Source organism: Phyllostomus discolor, chromosome 10, assembly GCF_004126475.2.
Source record: "Phyllostomus discolor isolate MPI-MPIP mPhyDis1 chromosome 10, mPhyDis1.pri.v3, whole genome shotgun sequence".
Classification (NCBI taxonomy): Eukaryota; Metazoa; Chordata; class Mammalia; order Chiroptera; family Phyllostomidae; genus Phyllostomus; species Phyllostomus discolor.
In genome coordinates this window covers 18,633,549-18,655,749 of record NC_040912.2, presented here as the reverse complement: position 1 = coordinate 18,655,749, position 22,201 = coordinate 18,633,549, and the positions used below count along the sequence as shown (strand labels likewise).

At 35.1% G+C, this 22,201-nt stretch overlaps 1 protein-coding gene across 3 annotated transcripts in view; it reads right to left on the bottom strand.

Annotated features, from left to right (window-relative positions):
• The window catches only part of SNX13 (sorting nexin 13), a 122,355-nt gene that overhangs the window by 65,846 nt on the left and 34,308 nt on the right, over positions 1-22,201 (bottom strand). For all 3 annotated transcript variants that reach the window (XM_028525141.2, XM_028525142.2, XM_036010544.1), the window contains exons 2-5: positions 19,644-19,756; positions 15,803-15,905; positions 13,044-13,133; positions 11,889-12,010 (exon numbers count right to left, since the gene is read on the bottom strand). In XM_028525141.2, coding sequence (XP_028380942.2) covers positions 11,889-12,010; positions 13,044-13,133; positions 15,803-15,905; positions 19,644-19,756 — 428 coding nt within the window. The remainder of the gene's footprint in view (positions 1-11,888; positions 12,011-13,043; positions 13,134-15,802; positions 15,906-19,643; positions 19,757-22,201) is intronic.

The following is a 22,201-nucleotide window of genomic DNA, read 5'->3' as shown; positions in this document are numbered from 1 at the left end:
ATAATAAAAGCTTAAAAAACCTCTCAATAATTCTCCACTGACCTTAGGCCTGAGCACAAATACTTTCTGTAAAATCTTGCATCCCTGGCCAATGCCCATTTCCTGATCATCACCTGTTCTGCCCTCTTCCTTCCCTTCTGTCCTGCACACTCAGGAGCTTTCTTTTCATTTCTCAAACTCAAATATGCATTTTCTTATCTCAGTGTCTCTGGACAGACTATTATTCCCTCTGCCAAGTTTGCTCACCCCGGCCCACTCTCCACGCATGTCCCTTCTCTCCACCACAGTCACTTGATGATTCCCACTTAAGACTTTAGAGTTCAACTAAAACATCAATACCACATGTCAGCTTTCGGTGACCCTCACCCTCTGCCTTAATCCTTCAGACCAGGTCTGGATCTCCAGCTACACATTCTCATAGCACTGATTTTTTCACTTTTTATAGCACTTTAATGTGCAGTTAAATAACTCAATTGCTAGAAATAAATTCAATTGCTGAGATAAAAATCTCAGGAAGTCGGGGACTTTGTTCTAGTCTGTGTTCATTTTATCCACAGTGGCTAAATAATGTGCTGAACATTAGAAGGCACTCAATACATATTGATTCATCGATTCTTCTTTCACGGACAGAGCACTGTGAACACGTGCTCGGACAATGACCCCACGACACTCACAGCAGTTGCTTCTTTACACCTTTAAGTTCTGAAATAGAACATAAACTGAAGAACTTTTTTCTGCCTCTCTAAACCCCAAAGCTACTTAATGCTATGCCTAAAAAAGGCAATGAATGTCCCAAATATGTGGACTGATATTGAGATTATATAAATGGCTATCTATTCTAGGCAGTGTACAGCTTATCATCACAAAAATACCAACAAAATTAACTATTTCTGTAATAAAGAGCACTGGGCTAGCATATAGACATATGCCCTTAATTCAAGGAAGACTCACCATTTCATTAGTTGTGAAATTCAGCAAGTCACATCACTTCCCAGGGTTTGTTTTCACTAAGGACTCTTACAGTTTTAAAAATGTATGATTATAGTAACTAAATACCCATTCACACACACACATACACGAACAGAGTACATGAAAAACTGGTAACTGGTAAGTACTTGTAAATCAAAATCTTTGATCAAAAGAGAAGGTTATGAATATATTTCATTTTAACTTAAAACATACAAATCTGTCAACATAAGGTTAAAATCTTTTATTTGACTAATGTTTTACTTAGTGATATTAATGTAGCCTTTGTCATGAATAAATCATTCCCACAGTGCAGAAGTTGTTTCCAGTTTCTTTTAAATGACATGCCAACTAAAGACATTTGTGAACAAATGTGAATTAAGAGTCCTTCAAAACTTTTCACCGATATTTCATAGCCGTCTTTTGCACACCTAATCCAACTACAATCTATCTAGCAACTGGCTATAAGTAAAATTCCAAAGCAAGTAACTTAGTTTTTATAGGAACTACCTTGCCATACTCATATTTCTTCAATAGGCACAAGAATGAATTAAATTATATGATTATAATTAAAAGAATAACTGTAGAAGAGAGGGAGACTAAATGAATGAAGGGGAAGGGACTAGCCAAAGAACATATATTCACGACCTGCAGACAAAGACAACAGTGTGGTGATGGCCAGAGGGAAGAGGGATGAAAGCTGGGTGGAGGTGGGCAAAGGGGTGAAAATAGGGACATCTGTACTAGTGTTGATAATAAAAGTAAAGAAAAAATTAAAGTATAACTGGGATACATAGGTTCAGAAGGAAATATTGGGTTGGCCAAAAATGTCATTTAGTTTTTTCCATATGACAGCTCTAGTAGTACTTAGTTGTCTTTAACTTCATTTGAAACAATTCTGTTCGATTGAATAGTGACGTCTGTCATACAAGCATGCATTTAAAAAAACTTATCAAAACTGATGAATTTTTGAGCAGCCAGTTTAATATTGAAAATGGAAGAAGATATGCAACATTTTTGGCATGTTATGCTTTAATATTTCAAGAAAGGTAAAAATTCAACTGAAATGCAAAAAAAAGCTTTGTGCAGTACATGGAGAAAGTACTGTGACTGATCGAATGTTTCAAAAGTGGTTTGCGAAGTTTCTTGGTTCTACTGACTTTGTGGCCAAATAATTCTTTGCTGTGGGGTTGTCCTATACACTGGAAGGTGTTGAGCAGCACCCCTGGCCTCTACCCCTAGAAGTCAGTAGCGGGAGACAGCCAACATACTCAAAATATCCAAATCAATGAAAATGGAAAATGTGTCTTTTATTTTACGGAAAAAAACTAAATGGACTTTCTGGCCAAACCATGCAATTTTCTTTTTCAACACACAACTGTCCTTCTCCTGTAAATCACAAATGTTCAGCTCATACCACAGACCAGTTGCATCAGACTTTTTGAGGGCAGGGCCCAGGCATCATACAACTGACTTTTCATAAGCTTAGAACTCAAAAGGTGAAAGCAGAAAGAACTAGGCAGAACTACTAGAAAGTGGTCCGATAGGCTAGCTTTATTGCTAGGGGCATAAGTCTGTATGTCTTACAAAGGGAATGGGAGAATATTGGCTAAATGTAAGTTAAAGGAATTTCTACTGTAGTAGAAATACAGAATTGGTACCATTCCAAAAATAGCTTAAAATTTTGTTGACAATAACCATACACTGAAATAAGTAGAGGCTAATTAAGTAATATGTTGTAACTTAAATAGGATTAAAGAATAAGTAGTACCCAAATCCAGAACGAACGATACATGAATGAGTGGAAGAGAGGGAATGAACCAGCGTGTGTGAAAGGCATCCTGTAGACTTGCCTGACTAAAGAAGTGGGTGGCCATTTGGCAGTGAAGGCAATCTTCACATTCTTGGCAGAATACTTTCCTGGAAAAGGTCCTTTATGTCAAAATGATAAAAGTAAAAACTGACTTTCCCATAGAAACAATCCTATAATAAATGTTATGTTCCTGATGTAACATTACTTTTTCACAGAAATGACTATTAACACCTTACTTAAAAACAGTTAAGAATGCCACAGTATACTGTTTACTAAATAGTATGTGTGTATGTATATACATATATATTCATACATATATACATATATAAAGGCCTTTTAAAGACTAAATTATAAAAAGCAATATAACCAATCACATAAAATTAAAATAATATGTACTAAAATCCCATGCAATATTTTTTATATAGAAAAATCAGACATTAACAAATCATTAGTGTAGTAAAGTTCATGGTTTTTCTGGGTAGATTTTGACAAGCATCGCTGAGGAGATTCTGAGGAAAGTTGTATTCCACTAGAGGGCTTTTTTATCAATTGGCCCACAGACATCTTCTGTTCAAAGCAGTAGCCTACTTGTGAAAGAATAAATTCCTTCTTGCTTAAGCCACTGAATCAGGCAGTAACTTCTCCCTCATAATTCACTATTAGAAAGGATATGCTCTTTAAAATACATAAGCAGCCCTGACTGGTGTGGCTCAGTGGGATGCAGGCTAGGTCTCGGCTGGGTGTGCAAGAGGCAACAGATCTACATTTACCCTGCATCAATGTTTCTCTCCTTTTCTTTCTCCCTCCTTTCCCCACTCTCTAAAAATAAATAAATAAAATATTTAAAAAATACAATAAACCTTTACTTGTTTCCATCCTTCTAGAGTTTTTGAGAAACTACTTTTTTACAGTGTCAAAAGCATCAATCTGAAATTGAATTTGAGTCAAATTTTAAAGGCAAAGAATTATAAGCTTGTTCCTAAATCCACTAAAAGAATTCCCCTTCTTGTAATGTCAACTCACTCATAAATACTACATGTTACATCTCTTTAGAGCATCTTGCTTCCCTTTTAAAATCTATAAGGATTTAGTTTTAAGGAATGAATATAAAATAAGCTGATTTTTTCCACAACATTCTTGAATTTATATTAAATTTACTATCAATATTATCCTCTAATATAATCCCCCAAAATATATGGAAAATTCCTGTTTTACTCGAACTAAATTAGCAATCACACAAGGAAACAAGTATCATTACTTCATAGTTACAAATCTGTCCACCATTGTAGTACAGCCATGGACAAAATGCAAACGAATAAGAATGACTGTCCAATAACACTATTTACAAAAATAAGCAGCAGTACACTCAGTAATAAAATAACAAGTAATTAAAAAATGGGGAAACAATCTCAATAGACATTCCCTAAAGAATATAATACAAATGACTAATAAGCACAAGAAAAGATGCTCAATACTGTTAGCTATCAGGGAAATACAAATAAAAACCATACTGAAATGCCACTTCACACCCAGTAGGGGGCTAATACAAAAAAGACAGACAAGCCCTGGCCAGGTGGCTCAGTTGGTTGGAGCATCACCCCATACACCAGAAGGTTGTGGGTCCAATTCCCAGTCAGGGCACATGACTCAGTTCCATCCCCAGTAGAGGTGTGAGTGGGAGGCAGTGGACCAATGACTAATGTTTCTCTTTTACATCAGTGTTTCTCTCTCTCTCTCTCTGTCTCCTTCTCTCTCCCCCCTCATCCCTCTGAACCTCCCCCTCTTTGCTCCTTCCTCTTTCTAAGCATGCCCTAGAGTGAGAATGAAGGGGAAAAAAGAGTAATAAGTACAGATGAGAACATGGAGATATTGAAACCCTCCAATACAAAACATTGCATTGTTGGTGAGAACGCAACAATAACATTGTTGGTGAGAACATAACACACTTTTTAAAAGTTTGCAATTTCTCAAAAAGTTAAAGAGTTACCATATGACCACAAAAACTTGTACACCAATGCTCACAGTGGCATTCTTCAAAATATCCAAAAGGTGGAAACAATCCAAATACCCCTCAACTGATGAATAAACAAGATGTGGTATACCTATAAAATCAACTGTTATTCTTATGGATAACCATTACTGTAGGCTACAGCATGGATAAACCTTGAAAACACTACGCTAAGTGAAAGGAAACAGTCACAAAAGACAACATATTGCATTGGCAAATCCACAGAGATAACATGATACCCGTATTTTGCCAGGTAATTTGCACATTTTTGCCCAAATTTTTGAGGGAAAAATGTTCCTTATACACAGGTAGTGTTAATCCCATATCTACATAAATGTTTTTAATTGTTTGATTTATGCTTTTGCATTAAAAGTGTTAACTCTAGAAAATAATAATGATATCCGTATGCAAAATACTACTCTGGAATACGATAACTGGTTTTGTTTCTAAATATAAATAAATTAAAAAATGAATTAAGAAATGAAAACGAAAGATTTTTTTCCTGCAAGTCTGGGCCAAAAACGTGGGTAAGCATTACACACAGGAGTACATTATACATGGCAAAATACAGTGAGTGGTTGCCTAGAGCTGGAAGTTTGGGAGAAATGGGGGAGAGACTGATAGGGAATACAGGTCAGTAAAATGTTCTTAAATTTATTGTGATGAGGGTTGCACAACTCTGTGAATATATTAAAAGCCACGGACCTCAAGTGGGTGAATTGCATGGCATCTGAATTATACATGCAGTTGATCCCTGAACAGAGGTTTGAACTGTCTGGGTCCATTTATACACAGTTTTGTTTTTTTCCCCAATAAATACACAGCTGGCCCTCTATATTCCTGGGTTTTGCATACAAGAATTCAGAGGGCCAGATATATGCATTGTTCTATGCCATTTTATATAAAGGAGCTGAGCATCTCTGGGGGTCCTGGAAACAATCCTCAGTGGATACTGAGGAAAGACTGAGGTTAAGTTTTTGGGGAGCTGAGAGTTACATGCAGATATCTGACTGTGCAAGGGGTTAGCACTCCTAACCCCTACATTGTTCAAGAGTCAGCTGCACAATTAAAAATCCATCTACTCTGTAGATCTAAAAACATTAACTTATTTCCCCTTCTTTTAAATATTCAGATGATTCTTAATCATTTTTGCTCTACTACCATAGATATGACAATAATCACCTTTTCATTTAATATTAGTTTTGAGCTGTTTTCAAATGGCAAAGAACATAAAATGGCAAAGGAGTATAAAGCTTTATAGTTGCAAATGCCCATTATTTAAATTGTGCTTGCCTTTTGGACAAGTTTAGGAACATACAACTTATTATTTTTAGGCAAAATACAGTGAGAAAAATGGCAAAACTTTCAGAACATACCCCCTGTCATTTCAGAAACAATGATACGATTACCACCATAACCACTGAATTTGGGGCCCACATCATATCAATACTTCTTCCCCCCAGAGGAAAACCCATTAGGAGGGAGCACAGTGGCATTAGAATATCTCTTTTTTCTGCTAATCCTGAGGTTAAGGGGAATAAAAATGGAGGGAGCTAGTAATCACGTTTCACTTTGGAGAGCAACAAGATTCCTTGTTCATTTGTATATCCTCACCGTTTCCACCACCTGACCTTATCCCCCTTCGCAGAACTCTGCTCCTACTATTTCTCTTTTCTAGCATGTCCTTTATCCCTCTCTCTCTGTCCCAACACACCCATTCTTGACCAGTTTGGGCCTCAATCCACATGAGGTCTTTAGCAGTTATTCTGGTCCACTCTAGCTCTAGATTAGATTTGTTCTTTCTTTCTTTCCATTTAGTGATGACTTTCTTTCTTTCCACTTCACATGCTTTAATTTTGTCTCCTACCAGCACCCCCCCCCAAAAAAAAATAATAATAAAAGAAAGCAAACTAAAACAAGGTCAAAGAGTCCACGTATATATCCTAGGAACATAATAAATAACACAAATAATAACCAAGTTAACCTGTATTAAACAGTTATGTACCAGATCCTGTGGTATCTTGTAAGTATTTTCCCCCCATATAATCATTATAGCCACCCTATGGGATAATTATTTTACTAATGCAGAGATTGAAAAACAGAAAGTCAAGTAACATGCTCAAAATGTTATTTATCAGCTAACAAGCACTTTATGAAATGCCTCATACATATCATCTCATTTGTCCCATACAACCATAAGTTTGCTATAAGAATTAGTATTACTATTTTACTAATAGATGTTACAAAATTTTCTTTTAAATACACTGTAACTTAATGGTATAGGTAGAATTATAATATAGATGTCTCAGGCTTTCTGTCCTATGTCATAATATCTTATTTGAAGGGGGAATAAAAATAGATAGGTTATTAAGTATTCATCAGCTAAGTAAGGCTCCAGCCTATTTCAAACCCAGGTTCCAGAGAACTCAAGAGTGCTCTGTGAAATTCCCTGTCAGCCTGTTCTCAATTTCAGTGTCATTGGTTATATTTTGCTTGTTTGCTTTGTTGATTAGATTCCTGTTAAAGGTGAGATCATAGGGTATTTGTTTTTCACTGCCTTGCTTATTTCGCTTAGCATAATGCTCTCCAGTTCCATCCATGCTGTCGAAAGGGGTAGGAGCTCCTTCTTTCTTTCTGCTGCATAGAATTCCATTGTGTAAATGTACCACAGTTTTTTGATCCATTCATTTACTGATGCACACCTAAGTTGCTTCCAGCACTTGTCTGTTGTAAATTGTGCTGCTTTGAACATTCGGGTGCATAGGTTCTTTTGGATTGGTGTTTCAGGGGATGGGGGTAAGGGTTTGAAGGAACTAGTATAAAGGACACATGGACAATAACAAGGAGTGGGTGGAGACAGGAGGGGGGTGGGAAGGGGGTGGACTGGGATGGGGTAAAGGGCAAAAAACTGTACTTGAACAATAACTAAAATAAATTAAAAATTTATTAAAAAATGAGTGCTCTGTGAAGGTTTTCTTCCACAAATTGCTACTAAAGTAACAGATGTTGTATTAATGTTAGCAAGAGGTGTTATCATTACAAAGTACTCTCTCAAATGTGATGTCATTTAATTCTAACAACAACCTGATAAGTACATACGAGTGACCACAAGATTTCAAAGAATCCATGAGTTCTGCCTATTCAAGGCTATAGAGCTTTATAAATAATAGAGCTGAATTCAAAACCAAGACTTTAGACTCTAAGTATGACCTCTTCTTTCTGTTGTCTCAAAACTAGCATTTCATTTTATGCTGACATTCTGTAATTATTCCTCCAAGGTGACAAATAAATATAAACACTAGAATTCAGTGGTTCTAAATTTTTTCTAGGTTCATAACCCTTTTTAAAGATGAAATCTAGAGAAACCACTCCATAGGAAAAATAAAACACACAACAGAGTTTTGCATACATTCTCAGTGCTCTGTGGGCCCCCAGTTAAGAACCCTATACAAAGTTGTAACTTGAAGGACAGGAGTAACAACGAATGCTCGTCATATGCTTCACAGTACATAGCAGAGAGCACAGAACAAGGATTAAGAAATATCTGAATGACTACAAATAGGCCTAATTTTCTTGATATTGGCATTGAAAATAGTCACAGCGTCTCTATTAAGAAGCACATTTTAGCAATAAGAAAAGCCAATGACGGTAAACAAAAGTCATTCACAGAGACAGCACCAACAAACAACTGTTAAGTCGTACTGTATGCCAGGGGTTTTACTACATGCGGTTTTTAGCCTAAAGCAGCCTCTAAAATATTATCATCAGCTTTTTAGAAGATGAAACCAAGACTCGAGAGGAATTGATTAATTTACCCAAAGCTTAAGGTTGATGGCAAAGAAAAGATATAAATTCAGGTCAGTCTAGGATGGAAGAAACCTGGCTCTTAGACTGTAATCACCCAAATATTTAGCTTGATAACAGACTGACAGAAAAGGGAAAAATATGAAATTTAAAGAAAAGGGGAGCCCTGGCTGGCGTAGCTCAGTGGACTGAGCACGGGCTGGGAACCAAAGTGTCCCACGTTCAATTCCCAGCCAGGGTACATTCCTGGGTTGCAGGCCATGACCCCCAGCAACCGCACATTGATGTTTCTCTCTCTCTCTATCTCCCTTCCTTCCCTCTCTAAAAATAAATAAATAAAATATTTTAAAAAAAAAAAGAAAAGGGGATTGCAGATTGAAAACAGGAAAAGCATTACACAGAGGAAAGGAAGGTGAGGAGACTAAGATGAATACTCTAGACCATAATATATCAGACAGGGAATGGGGGGAAAGCAAGAACCAGTCTACATCATAATATATCAGACAGGGAACGGGGTGGTGGGGGGAGCAAGAACACTGGACTGTTAAGAGCAATCTGATTCTAATTTTGCCCCCAACTCAATGGACTAACCACTTAATCTTTCTGGACCTTAGCTTCCCGATTTGTGAAACTGGGATGCTGGATGGCATAACCACTCAGAAAACATTTCACAAGAATTATTTCCATTACATTTCACGGGGCAGGACTTTTGTTTTACTCACTACTGTACCCATAGCATCTGGTTGATACAAAGTAGGAACAAAACATTAGCTGGACAGATGAGTTTGATCCTGACAATAAATCCTTTGAGGAACACACAACAAGGTAGGTAATGTTATGTTTATTTTACATATGAGAAAAACCAAGGTTCAAAGAGTTTAAAATACTTGTTCACAGTTCCACAGCAAAGTGGTAGGACAGGATGCAAACTCAGGTCTTCCAATTATGTACTAGTTCAAAGTTCTTTCCAGGTCTAAAATGTGTTGTATTTTAATATACTCTTAGGCAGTCAGACACAAGAATAATTAACTTTTCTTATTCCCACCCCTTCAAGGAAAAATCATTAGGATGGTGTTATAGAAAGCAGTAAATGACTGATTCAGAAGTTATCTGAAAGAATACCTAATATTCAATAATGTTACATATATGAAATAAAGGAGAATAAAATCTAATTTCTGACCTTGCTTGATTATCCTTTATTATACTTCCTGTGTTCCACAGTGAGTCTACACTCATAATTATGGCTGGTCACTTTGCAAATGTTTGCTGTTAATCATAAAGAAGAAGCAGCTCAAATCTATCTCAACAACTAAGGTTACTGTTCAAACCATACATCTTACTGCAGGCCTCCCCAGTGACTTGAGGATGAAGAATTAACCTCCTACTCTAAAGCTGAGCATCAACTGAGTTACAGAGGAAAAGACTTAACAGAGCAGATGAGCTGGAAATATCTATGGGCACAGGGCTGTAAAGCAAATTAAGCCTGAAACTTGGCTAGAGGCGAAAAATGACGAGAACTGAAACTGCCCTACTTTGGGCACATCATGAGAAGGCAGAGCTCTTTGGAAAAGACAGTAATACTGGGAAAAATAGAAGGCAGTAGGAAAAAATGGAAGACAAAATATAAGATGGATTGATTGCATAAAAGAAGCCACAGGCCTGAGTCTAGAGAAGCTGAGCAGGCCTGCTATGGACATGACATTGTGGACATCACTCATTCATAGGGTCCTTAGAAGTCAGACCCCACTCAAAGGCAGGCAGTTAACAACACATAAAAGAGATTACACACACACACACACACACACATACAGTAAGAGCCCTAGGAAAAAGATCTACTCCAAGATTCTCAAAAGTATAGGAATGTATTTCAAGAACCTAAGAGAAAGAAGAGGGGTTAGGTAGAAAATAACACATTCAGATTTGAGTGTACTGATGGCCAAGGCCTTAACTGCTTTACACATTAGGGCTTTCAGGGCACAGGTTAGTAGGAAAATCTTTATGTATACTGGGAAGAAAAAATTCTTGATTAAAAAAAAAAAAGACTGCACCCCTGGCTGGGTGGCTCAGTTGCTTGGAGCATCATCCTGTACACCAGAAGGCTTCCAGTCTGATCCCTGGTCAGCGCACAGGCGTAGGCTGTGGGTTCCATCCCCAGTCAGGGTGCCCACGGGAGGCAACCCATCAATGTTTCTCATACCAATGTTTCCTACTCTCCCCTCTCTTCTCTTCTCTCCTCTCCGTCTCTCTCTCTCCTCCTGCCCCTCCTTCTCTCCCCCGACCTTCCTCTATCTCTAAAATCAGTAAACATATCTTCATATCCTCAGGTGAGGATTAAAAGTATTTTTTTCTTTCAAAAATAAATAATACCTGGATATGAAATAGCCCCCTCAAAAAATCAAGTATTTTAAGTACACGGATTAGACCAAAATATTATATGTATGAGTGGTTGTTTCTTAAAGCGAACCATCAGAATACAGTAATAAAAAAAGGCAATGATGGACAAACAAAATATATTCATATTCTCTTCTATGAATAAATAATAAACTGAATAGTCTCCGCTCACTTATGACCCTTTGGTTTTTTCCACTAAGAGGACTTCTATTAGGTAAGTGCCAAAAAGTAAGAGAAACTAATTTCCTTAGCACTCAAATAAAACAGAGTATGGGTAACAGGGGAAATAAATTATCAACAAATGGGGTGAAAGATTGAAAAGTCACAGGATTGGATCCAGAGGAAAAAATGGACATAGAGACCGAGAGAACAAGAGCTTAATCAAAATAAACATTCTGTAAATACAAAGGCTAAATTTAAAGGAGAAACTTCAAGGTTTTTAGGGCTCTAGTTCCATAACCCAAGTTATCTATTATCTACTGTCCAACTTACCTTTAATACAGTGCACACTTCAACGACATGGGTTTGAACTACACAAACCCATTCATGGAGATTTTTAAAAATAAATTTGTACAGTACTGTGATTGTATTTTCTCTACCTTATGATTTTCTTAATAACATTTCTTTCATCTGGTTTTATTGTAAAAATATAGCATATAATACATTTAGCAGACAAAGTATGTGTTAATCGACTGCTTGTTATTGGTAAGGCTTACAGTTTGGGAAATCAAGTTACATGCAAATTTTCAACCGTGTAGGGGTTGGCCCCCTAACCTACCAGGTTATTCAAGAGTCAAATATAATTCATTTTCCCCACTTGGTCCAAACAATTTATTTTTAAGCCTAAATTTAATCCAGTAACCTAACAATATATTTTTAAGCCTAAATACAATCCAGTAACCTTACCTAGTAGCAAACTGGATGAGTGCATTTTGAAGAGTCTGCCTAATCTCAAGAAGAAAAGACTCATCATCGCTCAGTGTGTAATACCAATACTGCACATAATCCCTCAGGGAAAACTGGATAACCTAAAACAAGAATAGTGGGGGGAAATACAGCTGTTTAGGATTTTAAAAGTGACGATGGCAAACTAAAACCTAAAAGGATTACTTGCCAATTGATATTTACTCTCTTACACACTAAACTGTGGTGGTAAATACTTTCATTTAAAAAGCATCAATATACTAAAAACCATTTCAAAAAATTTTTAACTATTTTGGTACCCTACCTCATACACTGCCCCAATGTTTTAAAAATTAGTTATCTATGGCCAACCCCACCCCAAATTCATAAGACAGAAAAAGTAAACTTTCAATGCTATAATATTATGAACAGTTTTAATTGGTTTGATGGAATGAGATGCAAAGTAATGTCAATGGACCCTAATTCTAAAAAAGGAAATAATTTTTCCAAGATTATATCATCAGATTCCTTTTGGTCAAATTACAAAAATTATGTCATTCACTCAATTCTAATACCTTTGATACTGCCAACAGTATTGTTAGCCAATAAAAAGCAAATAATAGAACTTAATGTATAATGTTTTTGTTAAACTAAATATGGGGTTGTCTATAAAATGAATGTTAAAATTTTAAAGATGTTAAAAATGTTAAAATTATTATTTATAATAATCTTATAATTTAAAAAATCAGTGAGAAATATTTTGGGGGGAATAAAGTTCTTAATTGTAACATTTTAATGTTGTTGAATTGAAGTAATAAAACTAGTAGGGAATAGTATCTGATTTAACAAAGCACAGTGTGTGTTCATTTTTTAAAGATTAACACTTCAACTATTAAATGCCTAGAAACATCAAACATATCAGTAAAAACTTTCTTTTCTAAATGCAAACTCAATCAAAAGGTTTTAAATAATAAGTAAACACATTATTATAAGTTAGTTCATCAATAAGGCAGCATTTTTAAATATAGAATCCAAGAATAGCATTATAATACATTTCTAGCATATTACATAAACAGCAAAATTGTATCTTAGTATTTTCAAAACAAATACACCTAGCACACAATATATGGAATTCAAATACCACATACTGAAACTCACTTGCTGAAGAGGTTCATCAATTATATTGGCACCCGTCAATCTTCGATCGATCTTTATAGTCCTGGCTTCCTGTTTCATTTCTTCTAAACACTGAAAGGAAACCATCACATCTTACTGCATACTTCCTTGGTTAAAAATCTCTGTAGTTTACTTCTAACTGAATATTCATTGTAACTTTCCTCTCATTATCTTCAAGTAAATAAATAACTTATTTCTTGAGACCAGTGCTGGGGTGGCCAAAAAGTCCATTACATTTTTTCTGTACAAGGCTCTAATACTGCTTAGTTGTCCTTAACAACCGTATTGTGACAGTTGCCATCAATATGCATTTAAAAAAACTTATCAAAATCAGTGAGTTTTTGTGTAGGCATTTTAATATTGAAGATGGAAGAAAATACGCAACATTTTCTGGCATACTCTGCTTTATTACTTCAAGACAGGTAAAAACACAACTGAAATGCAAACAAAGATTTGTACAGAGTATGGAGAAGGTGCTGCAACTGATCAAATGTGCCAAAAGTGGTTTGTGAAGTTTCCTGGTACTACTGACATTTTAGCCAAATAATTCTTTGCTGTGGGGCTGTCTCATGAACTGGAGGATGTTTAGCAGCACCCCTGGCCTCTACCCACCAGAAACCAATGCTGGGAAATAGCCAACAAACTCAAAATATCCAAATCAATCAAGTTATTGGTGAAAATGAAAAATGTGTCTTTTATTTTATAGAAAAAACATAACAGACTTTTGGACAATCCAATATAAGACAAACACTATTTCTCAAGTCATGACATATACACACCCAAAATAAAATCTATTCTTAACTTCAAAATTTAATAAAATCAGTAAACATTATTTAGAGTGTAAGAAAATTGAAAATATATAGCTATGTTGTTGCCGCAGTTCAACGAAACAGGAATGTCCAACCTTTTGGCATCTGGATCACACTGAAGAAGAAAAGTTGTCTTGGGCCACACATTAAATACACTGTAACATGTAATCACAAAACAATCTCCTAATGTTTTAAGTAGACTTACGATTTTTTGTTGGGCTGCATTCATTACCATCCTGGGCCACACACAACCCATGGGGCGTGTGTTGGACACCCCTTAAAACTGTATGTTAGTGTTTCAAGTGAGTTAAATTATTAATTTTCCTCTCCCTTTTATCCCCTCCCAGTCCAAACAGCTACAAAAGGAATGTATTTTAAATTGATTTTATTTAGAAATGATTTTTAGCAACTAATGAAAATTAATTCTTCTATTTCTCTGTAGTTTTCAGAAAGACCAGAAGTCTGGAAACACAATGAAAAGTAATAGGACACTCTTCAGTTAAAAATACAAACCAAAGCATACTGATATACATATGTATATATACATATACATATATATACATATTTATATATACACATATGTTTATATATATAAAACATATGCTTCAAGTTTATACAACCTAAGTTTTTTTCATAATTCCTGCTTATAAATCATTTTAGAAAAAGCAACTCAAAATCACTATTTTTTATACTATCTACTAAAATACAGATTATAAAGACTTATCAGTCTTGGCTATGATTTATGACTGTTTGGGGTCTTAATTTTAAAAATATTTTCCATCTTGCCCTGACCAGTGTGGCTCAGGTGGCCAAGCATTGTCCCACAAAGTGAAAGGTCACAGGTGGGTTCAATTCCTGGTCAGGGCACATGCCTAGGCTACAGGCCAGGCCCCTGGCTAGGGTATGTGCAAAAGGCAGCTAGCTGATCTATATTTCTTTCTTTCACACATCAATGTTTCCCTTCCTCTCTTTCTCCTTCCCTCCTGTCTCCCTAAAAAATAAATAAAATATATTTAAAAAGTATTTCCCATCTTCTATATTTACCACTCAAATGGCTAAGAAATGAATCTAAAAAAGAAAAAGGTTCATTTCCTTAGATTTGTATGCAAACTCAAAGAATACATATTAATGGCAGTCATAAAGGAAGACAAAGTCTCAAATTATTTTAAAAGTTATAGTATTAGAAAAAAAGATATTTATTAATATGAAAATGAGTGGGATGGAGTTTTTCATCTTAGAAAATGCAAAATAACACTCTATATATTACTTTCTCTGCATCTCCTAAACCTTAGCACAAATGGAACAAGTTAGTAATTGTAACATTAGAGTCACAGCATCAACTCCAGACCTTTTGCATCATTGTAAAAGATAAAACCATCCCAATCTCACAATGAGAACTGCAGCAATGCAAATCTGAGGCCTATCTATATTACTATCTATCATATTCAATTCCATTTTTATTTATGACATATATTGAAAAAAGAAAATAGCAAAATTCAAGATGATATAAAATTGGCCCTAACTTATTAAAATTATAAATAATGCATAGCCTAACTGTAAGCTAGGTTTCAAGTGAGTTAAAAAAAAAGGTACCCCCTTTCTCCCTGTTTTATATGCTTTTTATTTCATTCAAAGCAGTTTATTTATTGACACAAATCATACATTTGATACTTTGAAATTCTAGATAAGATACAGGGAAAAACTCTCCAATTTTCTGTCTTTTCCTCAAATGTGCATTCCCACTTTTAACATCTAAGTGTACAAGGTAGCTTTTTAAAATGCATTTTCTAAGCACGATCAGACAGCCTCTATAAATTTATAATGAGCATTAGTGAATTACAGACAAATCTGCCAAACCATACACAGATGATCACATTATCATCACTGAACAGGACAGGACTCTGAGGTTTCCCATTCCTTTAGCCTATTTACCTTAGGAATTCCAGTTGATGTTGGAGGAAGATACGAGTGTTCACACTGATCTAGGTGCTTCTCTGAGTTTGTTTTTCCGAACAGGAGAGTAACCGCAATACCCCTGCAAAAAATTCAATTATACATGCAAAAACAAAATTTTACTATAATCTAACACATCTATGACCAAGTATGTTTTTCAGATTCAATAGATGGCTTATTGTTCACTAAGACATCAGTCTGTGACTTTGGCAAGGCTAGAAATTGACAGATTTTGCTATGTTCTGAAGTTTAAATCAACTGTAAACATTTCTGAATTTATGTAATAATGCTTTTGAAAGTTTTCACCCAGTATACTTAGGAAAATAAGTTCACATTAAATAAGTAGGCTAGCTAATAACCAAAAGCAAAAACAAATGAGATCTAAATCTATAGCTAAATCACATGCTTTCTATTGTTAACTAATTAACATAAGATATTAATATAACTTGCCACTCTGAATACAGAATAAAGCTATATAGAAAAAAAATGATCCAAAGTACGATTTATTTAAATAAGCCTGGAATTAATAAAAGAAAATTATAGAGTCAAGGTAAGATAAGTACTGGTTTAGTACTCCTTTAAATATTGAATAGATGCTATCAACATTTCCTATATGTAAAATTTACCGATTAAATCTAAGCACTACTAAGTAGACAGGAATTCTGTAAAGAAAAAAATCTAAACTGCCAGATGAGAGGAAGCTGGTCCACTCAGGGCAATAAGGCTTTGGAGAATATGACGCTGAGTGAAATTAAGCCAGGCAGTGCAAGACAAACACCACATGATCTCACCTATAAGAGGAATCTAATGAACAAAACAAACTAATGAACAAAATAGAACCATGGGCACAGAAACAAGGAATGGACTGAAAGTGACCAGAGGGGTAGGGGTCGAGGGACAATGGTGGAAAGGAGAGGAAGGGACCACTTAAAGAACATCTAAGAATGACCCACGGAAGAATGACCCACTGTTGTCTAACAACAGTGTGGGAATCTTACAAATTGAAAGACTATAGTAACAAGAATGGAAGAGTGAAAAATTATATATGCTCAAGCATCAAGAATTGAAGATTCTCAGGGTTCTCTGCTTTTTATGGCTACTGCCACTTCACTGCTCTTCAGTACAGGCATCACAAAAACAGGGAGGAGAGTGGAAAACACAAAATCAATCAGCTTATGTCATCAATTCTGTTTTTGTCTCTTTTAAAAAAGGCTTCGGAATTATCAGTAAATTTCACGTGTGTATATCTGATGTTATTACTAAGAATTAAGTTGGCTTTGTATTTCAGTTTTACTTGGTTATAAGCACATTTACAGGCACAATGAAATGCTTATATTAAGAAAACAATGTACTTCTAAAACCATCACCTTGAAGCAGACTGATAAAACAAAAACCTTTGAACACACAATGACAGTAGGAAGTAGGCTATGGAACAGTCTGACCTCACAAAGAACCTCACAGCATTAGCATTGAGATTTAAGAAAAAACAGGTGCTACAAGTGATTGCATAACCAAACATAACAGAATGTCATTAAATAACTCATAATACCATTCTGATTATAAGAAAAATACATACACGTTCAACATTGTAAATAAACTGCAGAACTTAACATAAATACTTAAGTTTCATTTGTGAAAAACAAAAAAGTGGTTTCCACAGAAAAATGTATTAATTTCCCTCAAGCTTCTATTTTAAGAAAAAAGAAAATATATCATTAAGAACTCACACAATAAATACATTAAGGCTAAAATTAATTATATGAAATGTTTTTACTTGAGATTGATATTTAAAAGCCTATTTTGCTTTTAAAATTCATAAGGCATTCAACTGTACTAAGTTAAAAAGGGGCAGTCACTGCTCGTAATGAAAGCCAAAATAAGAAAGACCTGACTTAGGAATTATGGTACTCACTGACCATAACTGAATAACCTCAGAGTGCTTAATTAACTAATCTCCTTTTGAGAAGCTTGCTAGTATGTAAGTAGAAGTCCCTAATTGTGGCAGTGCTTGTCACTGGGATCAACATCTGGAACACAACATTAATTTATGAGCCAGAATGAACTTGGAATTTCAGACCCTACCATGTGACTTAATGTTATCTAAAGAGTTTTTAGTGGCTCTCTCACACTCTCCAATGTCCCATCTTAATCCAAAAAATTTTGCATACTGTACAAATATCCAACAATTTTTCTGAAAATTATTTTTTAATAAATTAGCAGATGCAAGAAAGGGAAAACAGGTTCCCACGAATTTAAAATGAATGCGCTCATCACCTTTCTCTCTTTCCCAAATTTTGTATAAAGCAATTTAGTCTAAAAGAAGTAATTCTCCACCTCTCCATCTTCCAAGGGTTCCTAGGACTCCTACCTTCCTCTACAAAGCTGCAATGTCCTCCCTTTCTGAAGTATTGGGAAATCCTTCTCCTTCACTTTTGCCAAGGATGTATTCAATTAGTAAAGTAGAAGAAATCTCTCCTTTCAAATAAACATCTTGAGACACTCTCCTTTCCGATAAGTAAAAGCAGCTATGATGCTATGCAGGAGAGGTGCAACCATGCAGCTATGCAATCATGCAGCTCTGGCCTTAATCTAGAACAAAGGCGTACAATTTAGAAGCCAAATGGCTGCAGATCTACAGTCTTCAATCATCTTTATAATCAATAAAGATTTTCAGAACTCCATTTATCTGATTCCTGCTACTTATTTCTTAATTTTTTCAATAGTTATTATATCTAAGCAATTCTAATAAAAACACTAAAACTAAAATAAACAGTAGTTTTATGAACAGTCCTTTAGTTAATTCTCACTTGTTCAACAATTAGTGGATGCACTCCCTATTTTTATAATGACAACACATGACTTTCAAACCCATACCCTGAGAGAGGTAACAGATCGTAGATATATTCAGAAGCCACCCCTTTAGTGTTTCACATAGTCTTGCAGGCCATAGTTTACATATGCTATTCAATTAAGTCCTCTAAAACTGTGAGATAAAATAACTCCTCCAAGTTTGGGGGTTCTCAAAAGGTATTTTTAAAAGAACTCATAGGTATTCATTCCACAAATAAGTACATAGACATATCATATATATGTATATACAATACACACATACACACATCTATTAACAAAATGCTCATTTCAGCTAAGCTGGTTAGAGTATCTAAAACAAGCATCTCTCGTGTCTATACATTTTCTTACAAATAACTCATGTCTGACACCAAATGCTCTGCATAGGAAGCTATACAAAAGCATGACTGAAACATCTCTTGCAAAAGTTTATCGAAGCAAAGTAAAAGGCATCATAAACATTGTAAACCAAATTACCATGAAGAGAAAACTGCAAAATCAGGTATTTGTTTGAATTTTCTTAAACAAAATGACAGCATTCACTAAGGAAAATAATTAACATTATTGTTCGAAGTCTAATCACTAACACAATATCTCTACATAAAATCTGATGCATAATCTCCATCTAAGTTACTTACCTTGTTACCATTATAATAGATAAGGTAATTTCAACCTTAAAGAATAACACCAAAGCAATTAAAAAATCTTTAAAAGTTTTCTTTTAGCACAAAAAAAGTTTGTATCATTAAAATTTTTATGTTAATTTTGAAGATGATATATTTCTGGTACCAATAATTATCATCATTTCTATTTCTATTAAGTGTCTTAGTTTTACTTTAAAGCTTTGATAAAAACAATTTGTAAAAATAACATTCACAATAAATCGTACTTCTACTTCTTTTGATCATTTGTTTCAATATGGAACAACAGAACATGACATATGAATTGCAAAATTATCACTAAGCATACTTACCCACCCACAAAGCAGAGGATATAAAATGCCAAATAAAATATTACAAAAGGTCCAAATGTTATTAGAGAAAGGACAATGACAAGGCCTCCCCATCCCCATATGGATAGACTGATCTGAAATAAAGCAAAAATAAATAAATAAATAAATAAATAATGAATTAGGAAAAAACCAACACAACTTTTACATTTCTCCTTTTGTACATTTAGAATGTTTCAATTACTATTAAAATATTTACTTTTGAAAATGCTAAGCACACTTTTGGAAATTTATCTCCAAGAAATGATATACAGAATCTATATGGAGAAAGAGATTTATAGAACATCAGCAATGATTTATTTTTTTATTTAAATTATTTTATTGTTGTTCAATTCCAGTTGTCTGTATTTTCTCCCTACCCCTTCCCCCTCCCCCTCCAGTGATTTTTTAAAAGCTAGTGACAATGTAAAGGTACAACAAGAAATACTTATACACACTGTTGAAGAATATGCTACAATGAAAAATGGTAAAGTATAAACACATTTGTGTATTTATATATGCAACAGTATACATAAAACGTAGACTAAAATTGTGGTTATTTAGAATGTTTCATTTTAAAACTAAGTTTAAACATAACTGTAGCATGACAACATTTTTAAAAACTAAAATTTCAAAGTAAGAAATCCATACTTCACTGAAAATTGTGATTTTAATGCAAACTGTATATAGAAATTTATAAAAGCATAATTAGAAAACTTCCAAATTCCACTTAGCAGAAGTCACCATAGGCTCAACAAAATATTTCCATAAATTCTCCATACTTAAAAAACAAACAAAAAAAATATTTTGTTTAAAGTATACCGTATTATCCAATAAAAATATTCCTTTTGTTGAAGGCAAACTAGATCTCAGCAATTTAAGTCACTGTGAATAAATGTTTTCAATTCAGCAAGTCCCTGTCTCCGTCTGCCTCTCACTGTGAGGTGTACAAGGAAGCATTTGTCCCACCCTTGCCATCAATGAGCACAGAGAAGACTGTTTTATAGGAATGCAACAATTAGACACTGAACCAATAGAAAGTAATAGAAAGCACTATAAGATGCTAAACTGAACAGAATTAGTGACTAAAAGACTATGGGACAGACAATAAGTGCTGTGGATTATGAGAGAAAGGACAGTTGTATTCACTCATCCATCCATCCATCCATCCATCCATTCAGCCATTCAAGGTCACTGACTGCTTCCTATGTGCTATAAGTTCAGGTGCTGGGGAAGCCATAATGAATAAAATATACTCTCCTAAGTCTACATGCAATAAGGGGAAAAAGACAAACATACCATCATTAAATAAAAAAAAGGCACATTATTTATACAAGGTTTGATTGCTTTCATGCTCTTACTCTGTACCTTATAGTAGTCTCTATGAGAATCTGGATGTAATTTCTTGCTGCTTACTATTTTGCAGGGACTGCCTGGTTACAGTCCAAGTGCTGCCATTTGGTCTGAGCCTAGAGATGTTGTAGACCTGCTTCTCCCAGCGGTTAAGATGGGGAAAATGTGAAATTTCCCAACCAGAGGATTATGAGGTGCCATTATATTATTCTCACTGGTATTGGAGTTACTTTGTAGCATGACTTGGCCCTGGATTGCAGTCTCTCAGTTATTAGTCCATAGGCAGCCAAAATGCCTAATCCAGAAGTCCTGCCTGTTACAAAGGGAAACTCAAAGTGACCTCCTCTAAGCCACAGGAGTTCCAGAAAAGGAAGTCTGTTTACCTTGTAGTGGGATCCCTTTGAGGGCATTTTCCTCCCACATGTAGTACAAGTTGGCAAAACATTTCTTATCAGTATCTCTAAACATGTTCCACTTTCTTCACAGGCATGCCATTAGGAATTTTTTTTCAATCTTCTGGGAAGGGAAGGGAGGCAGAAGTGGGTAGGACATTTAGGGCCCTGCTATCCTCTGCTCTGGGTATGGGATATATACACATCTTTGTAAGTTTACATTCCACAAAGGGAAAGAAACAAATAAGTAACTATATAGTTATGTAAGATGGGGATGAGTGTTATTCTGAACAATAAAGCAACTGTATGTATATGGTTGATCTAAGAAGCTCTCAATGATTAGATGACACATGAACAGAAAGTCTGGACAAGATTTAAGGAGAACTTACAATGTCGAGACTTCCTAACCTAAAATAACATGTTTCCATTTACTTTTATCTTCCTTTATGCACTCAGTGGAGTTTTTTAAATGTCTTCCATATAAGGCTGGCACAACCCTTTTCATGTGTATTTTCATTAGCCTTTTCCCTCATCCTGGCCACTATCATCTTTTTAACCAGAAGCCAGAATGACTGCTGAAGTTTCTGCTTGAAGTTTCATGATCCCTCATGATCTCCTCCATGGATCAGGTGGGGACATGACTTCACCTACAGAAGTGATCTCCTGACTTATGTCTAAGAGCTGAAAGTAGGCCTTGGTGATTAAGAATGAAGTACAGAGCAGTTCAGACCCTCTGACAATAACTCTGCTGAACACCTAGTACCTAATACACAACTGCAGTACTGCCAGATGCCCAAC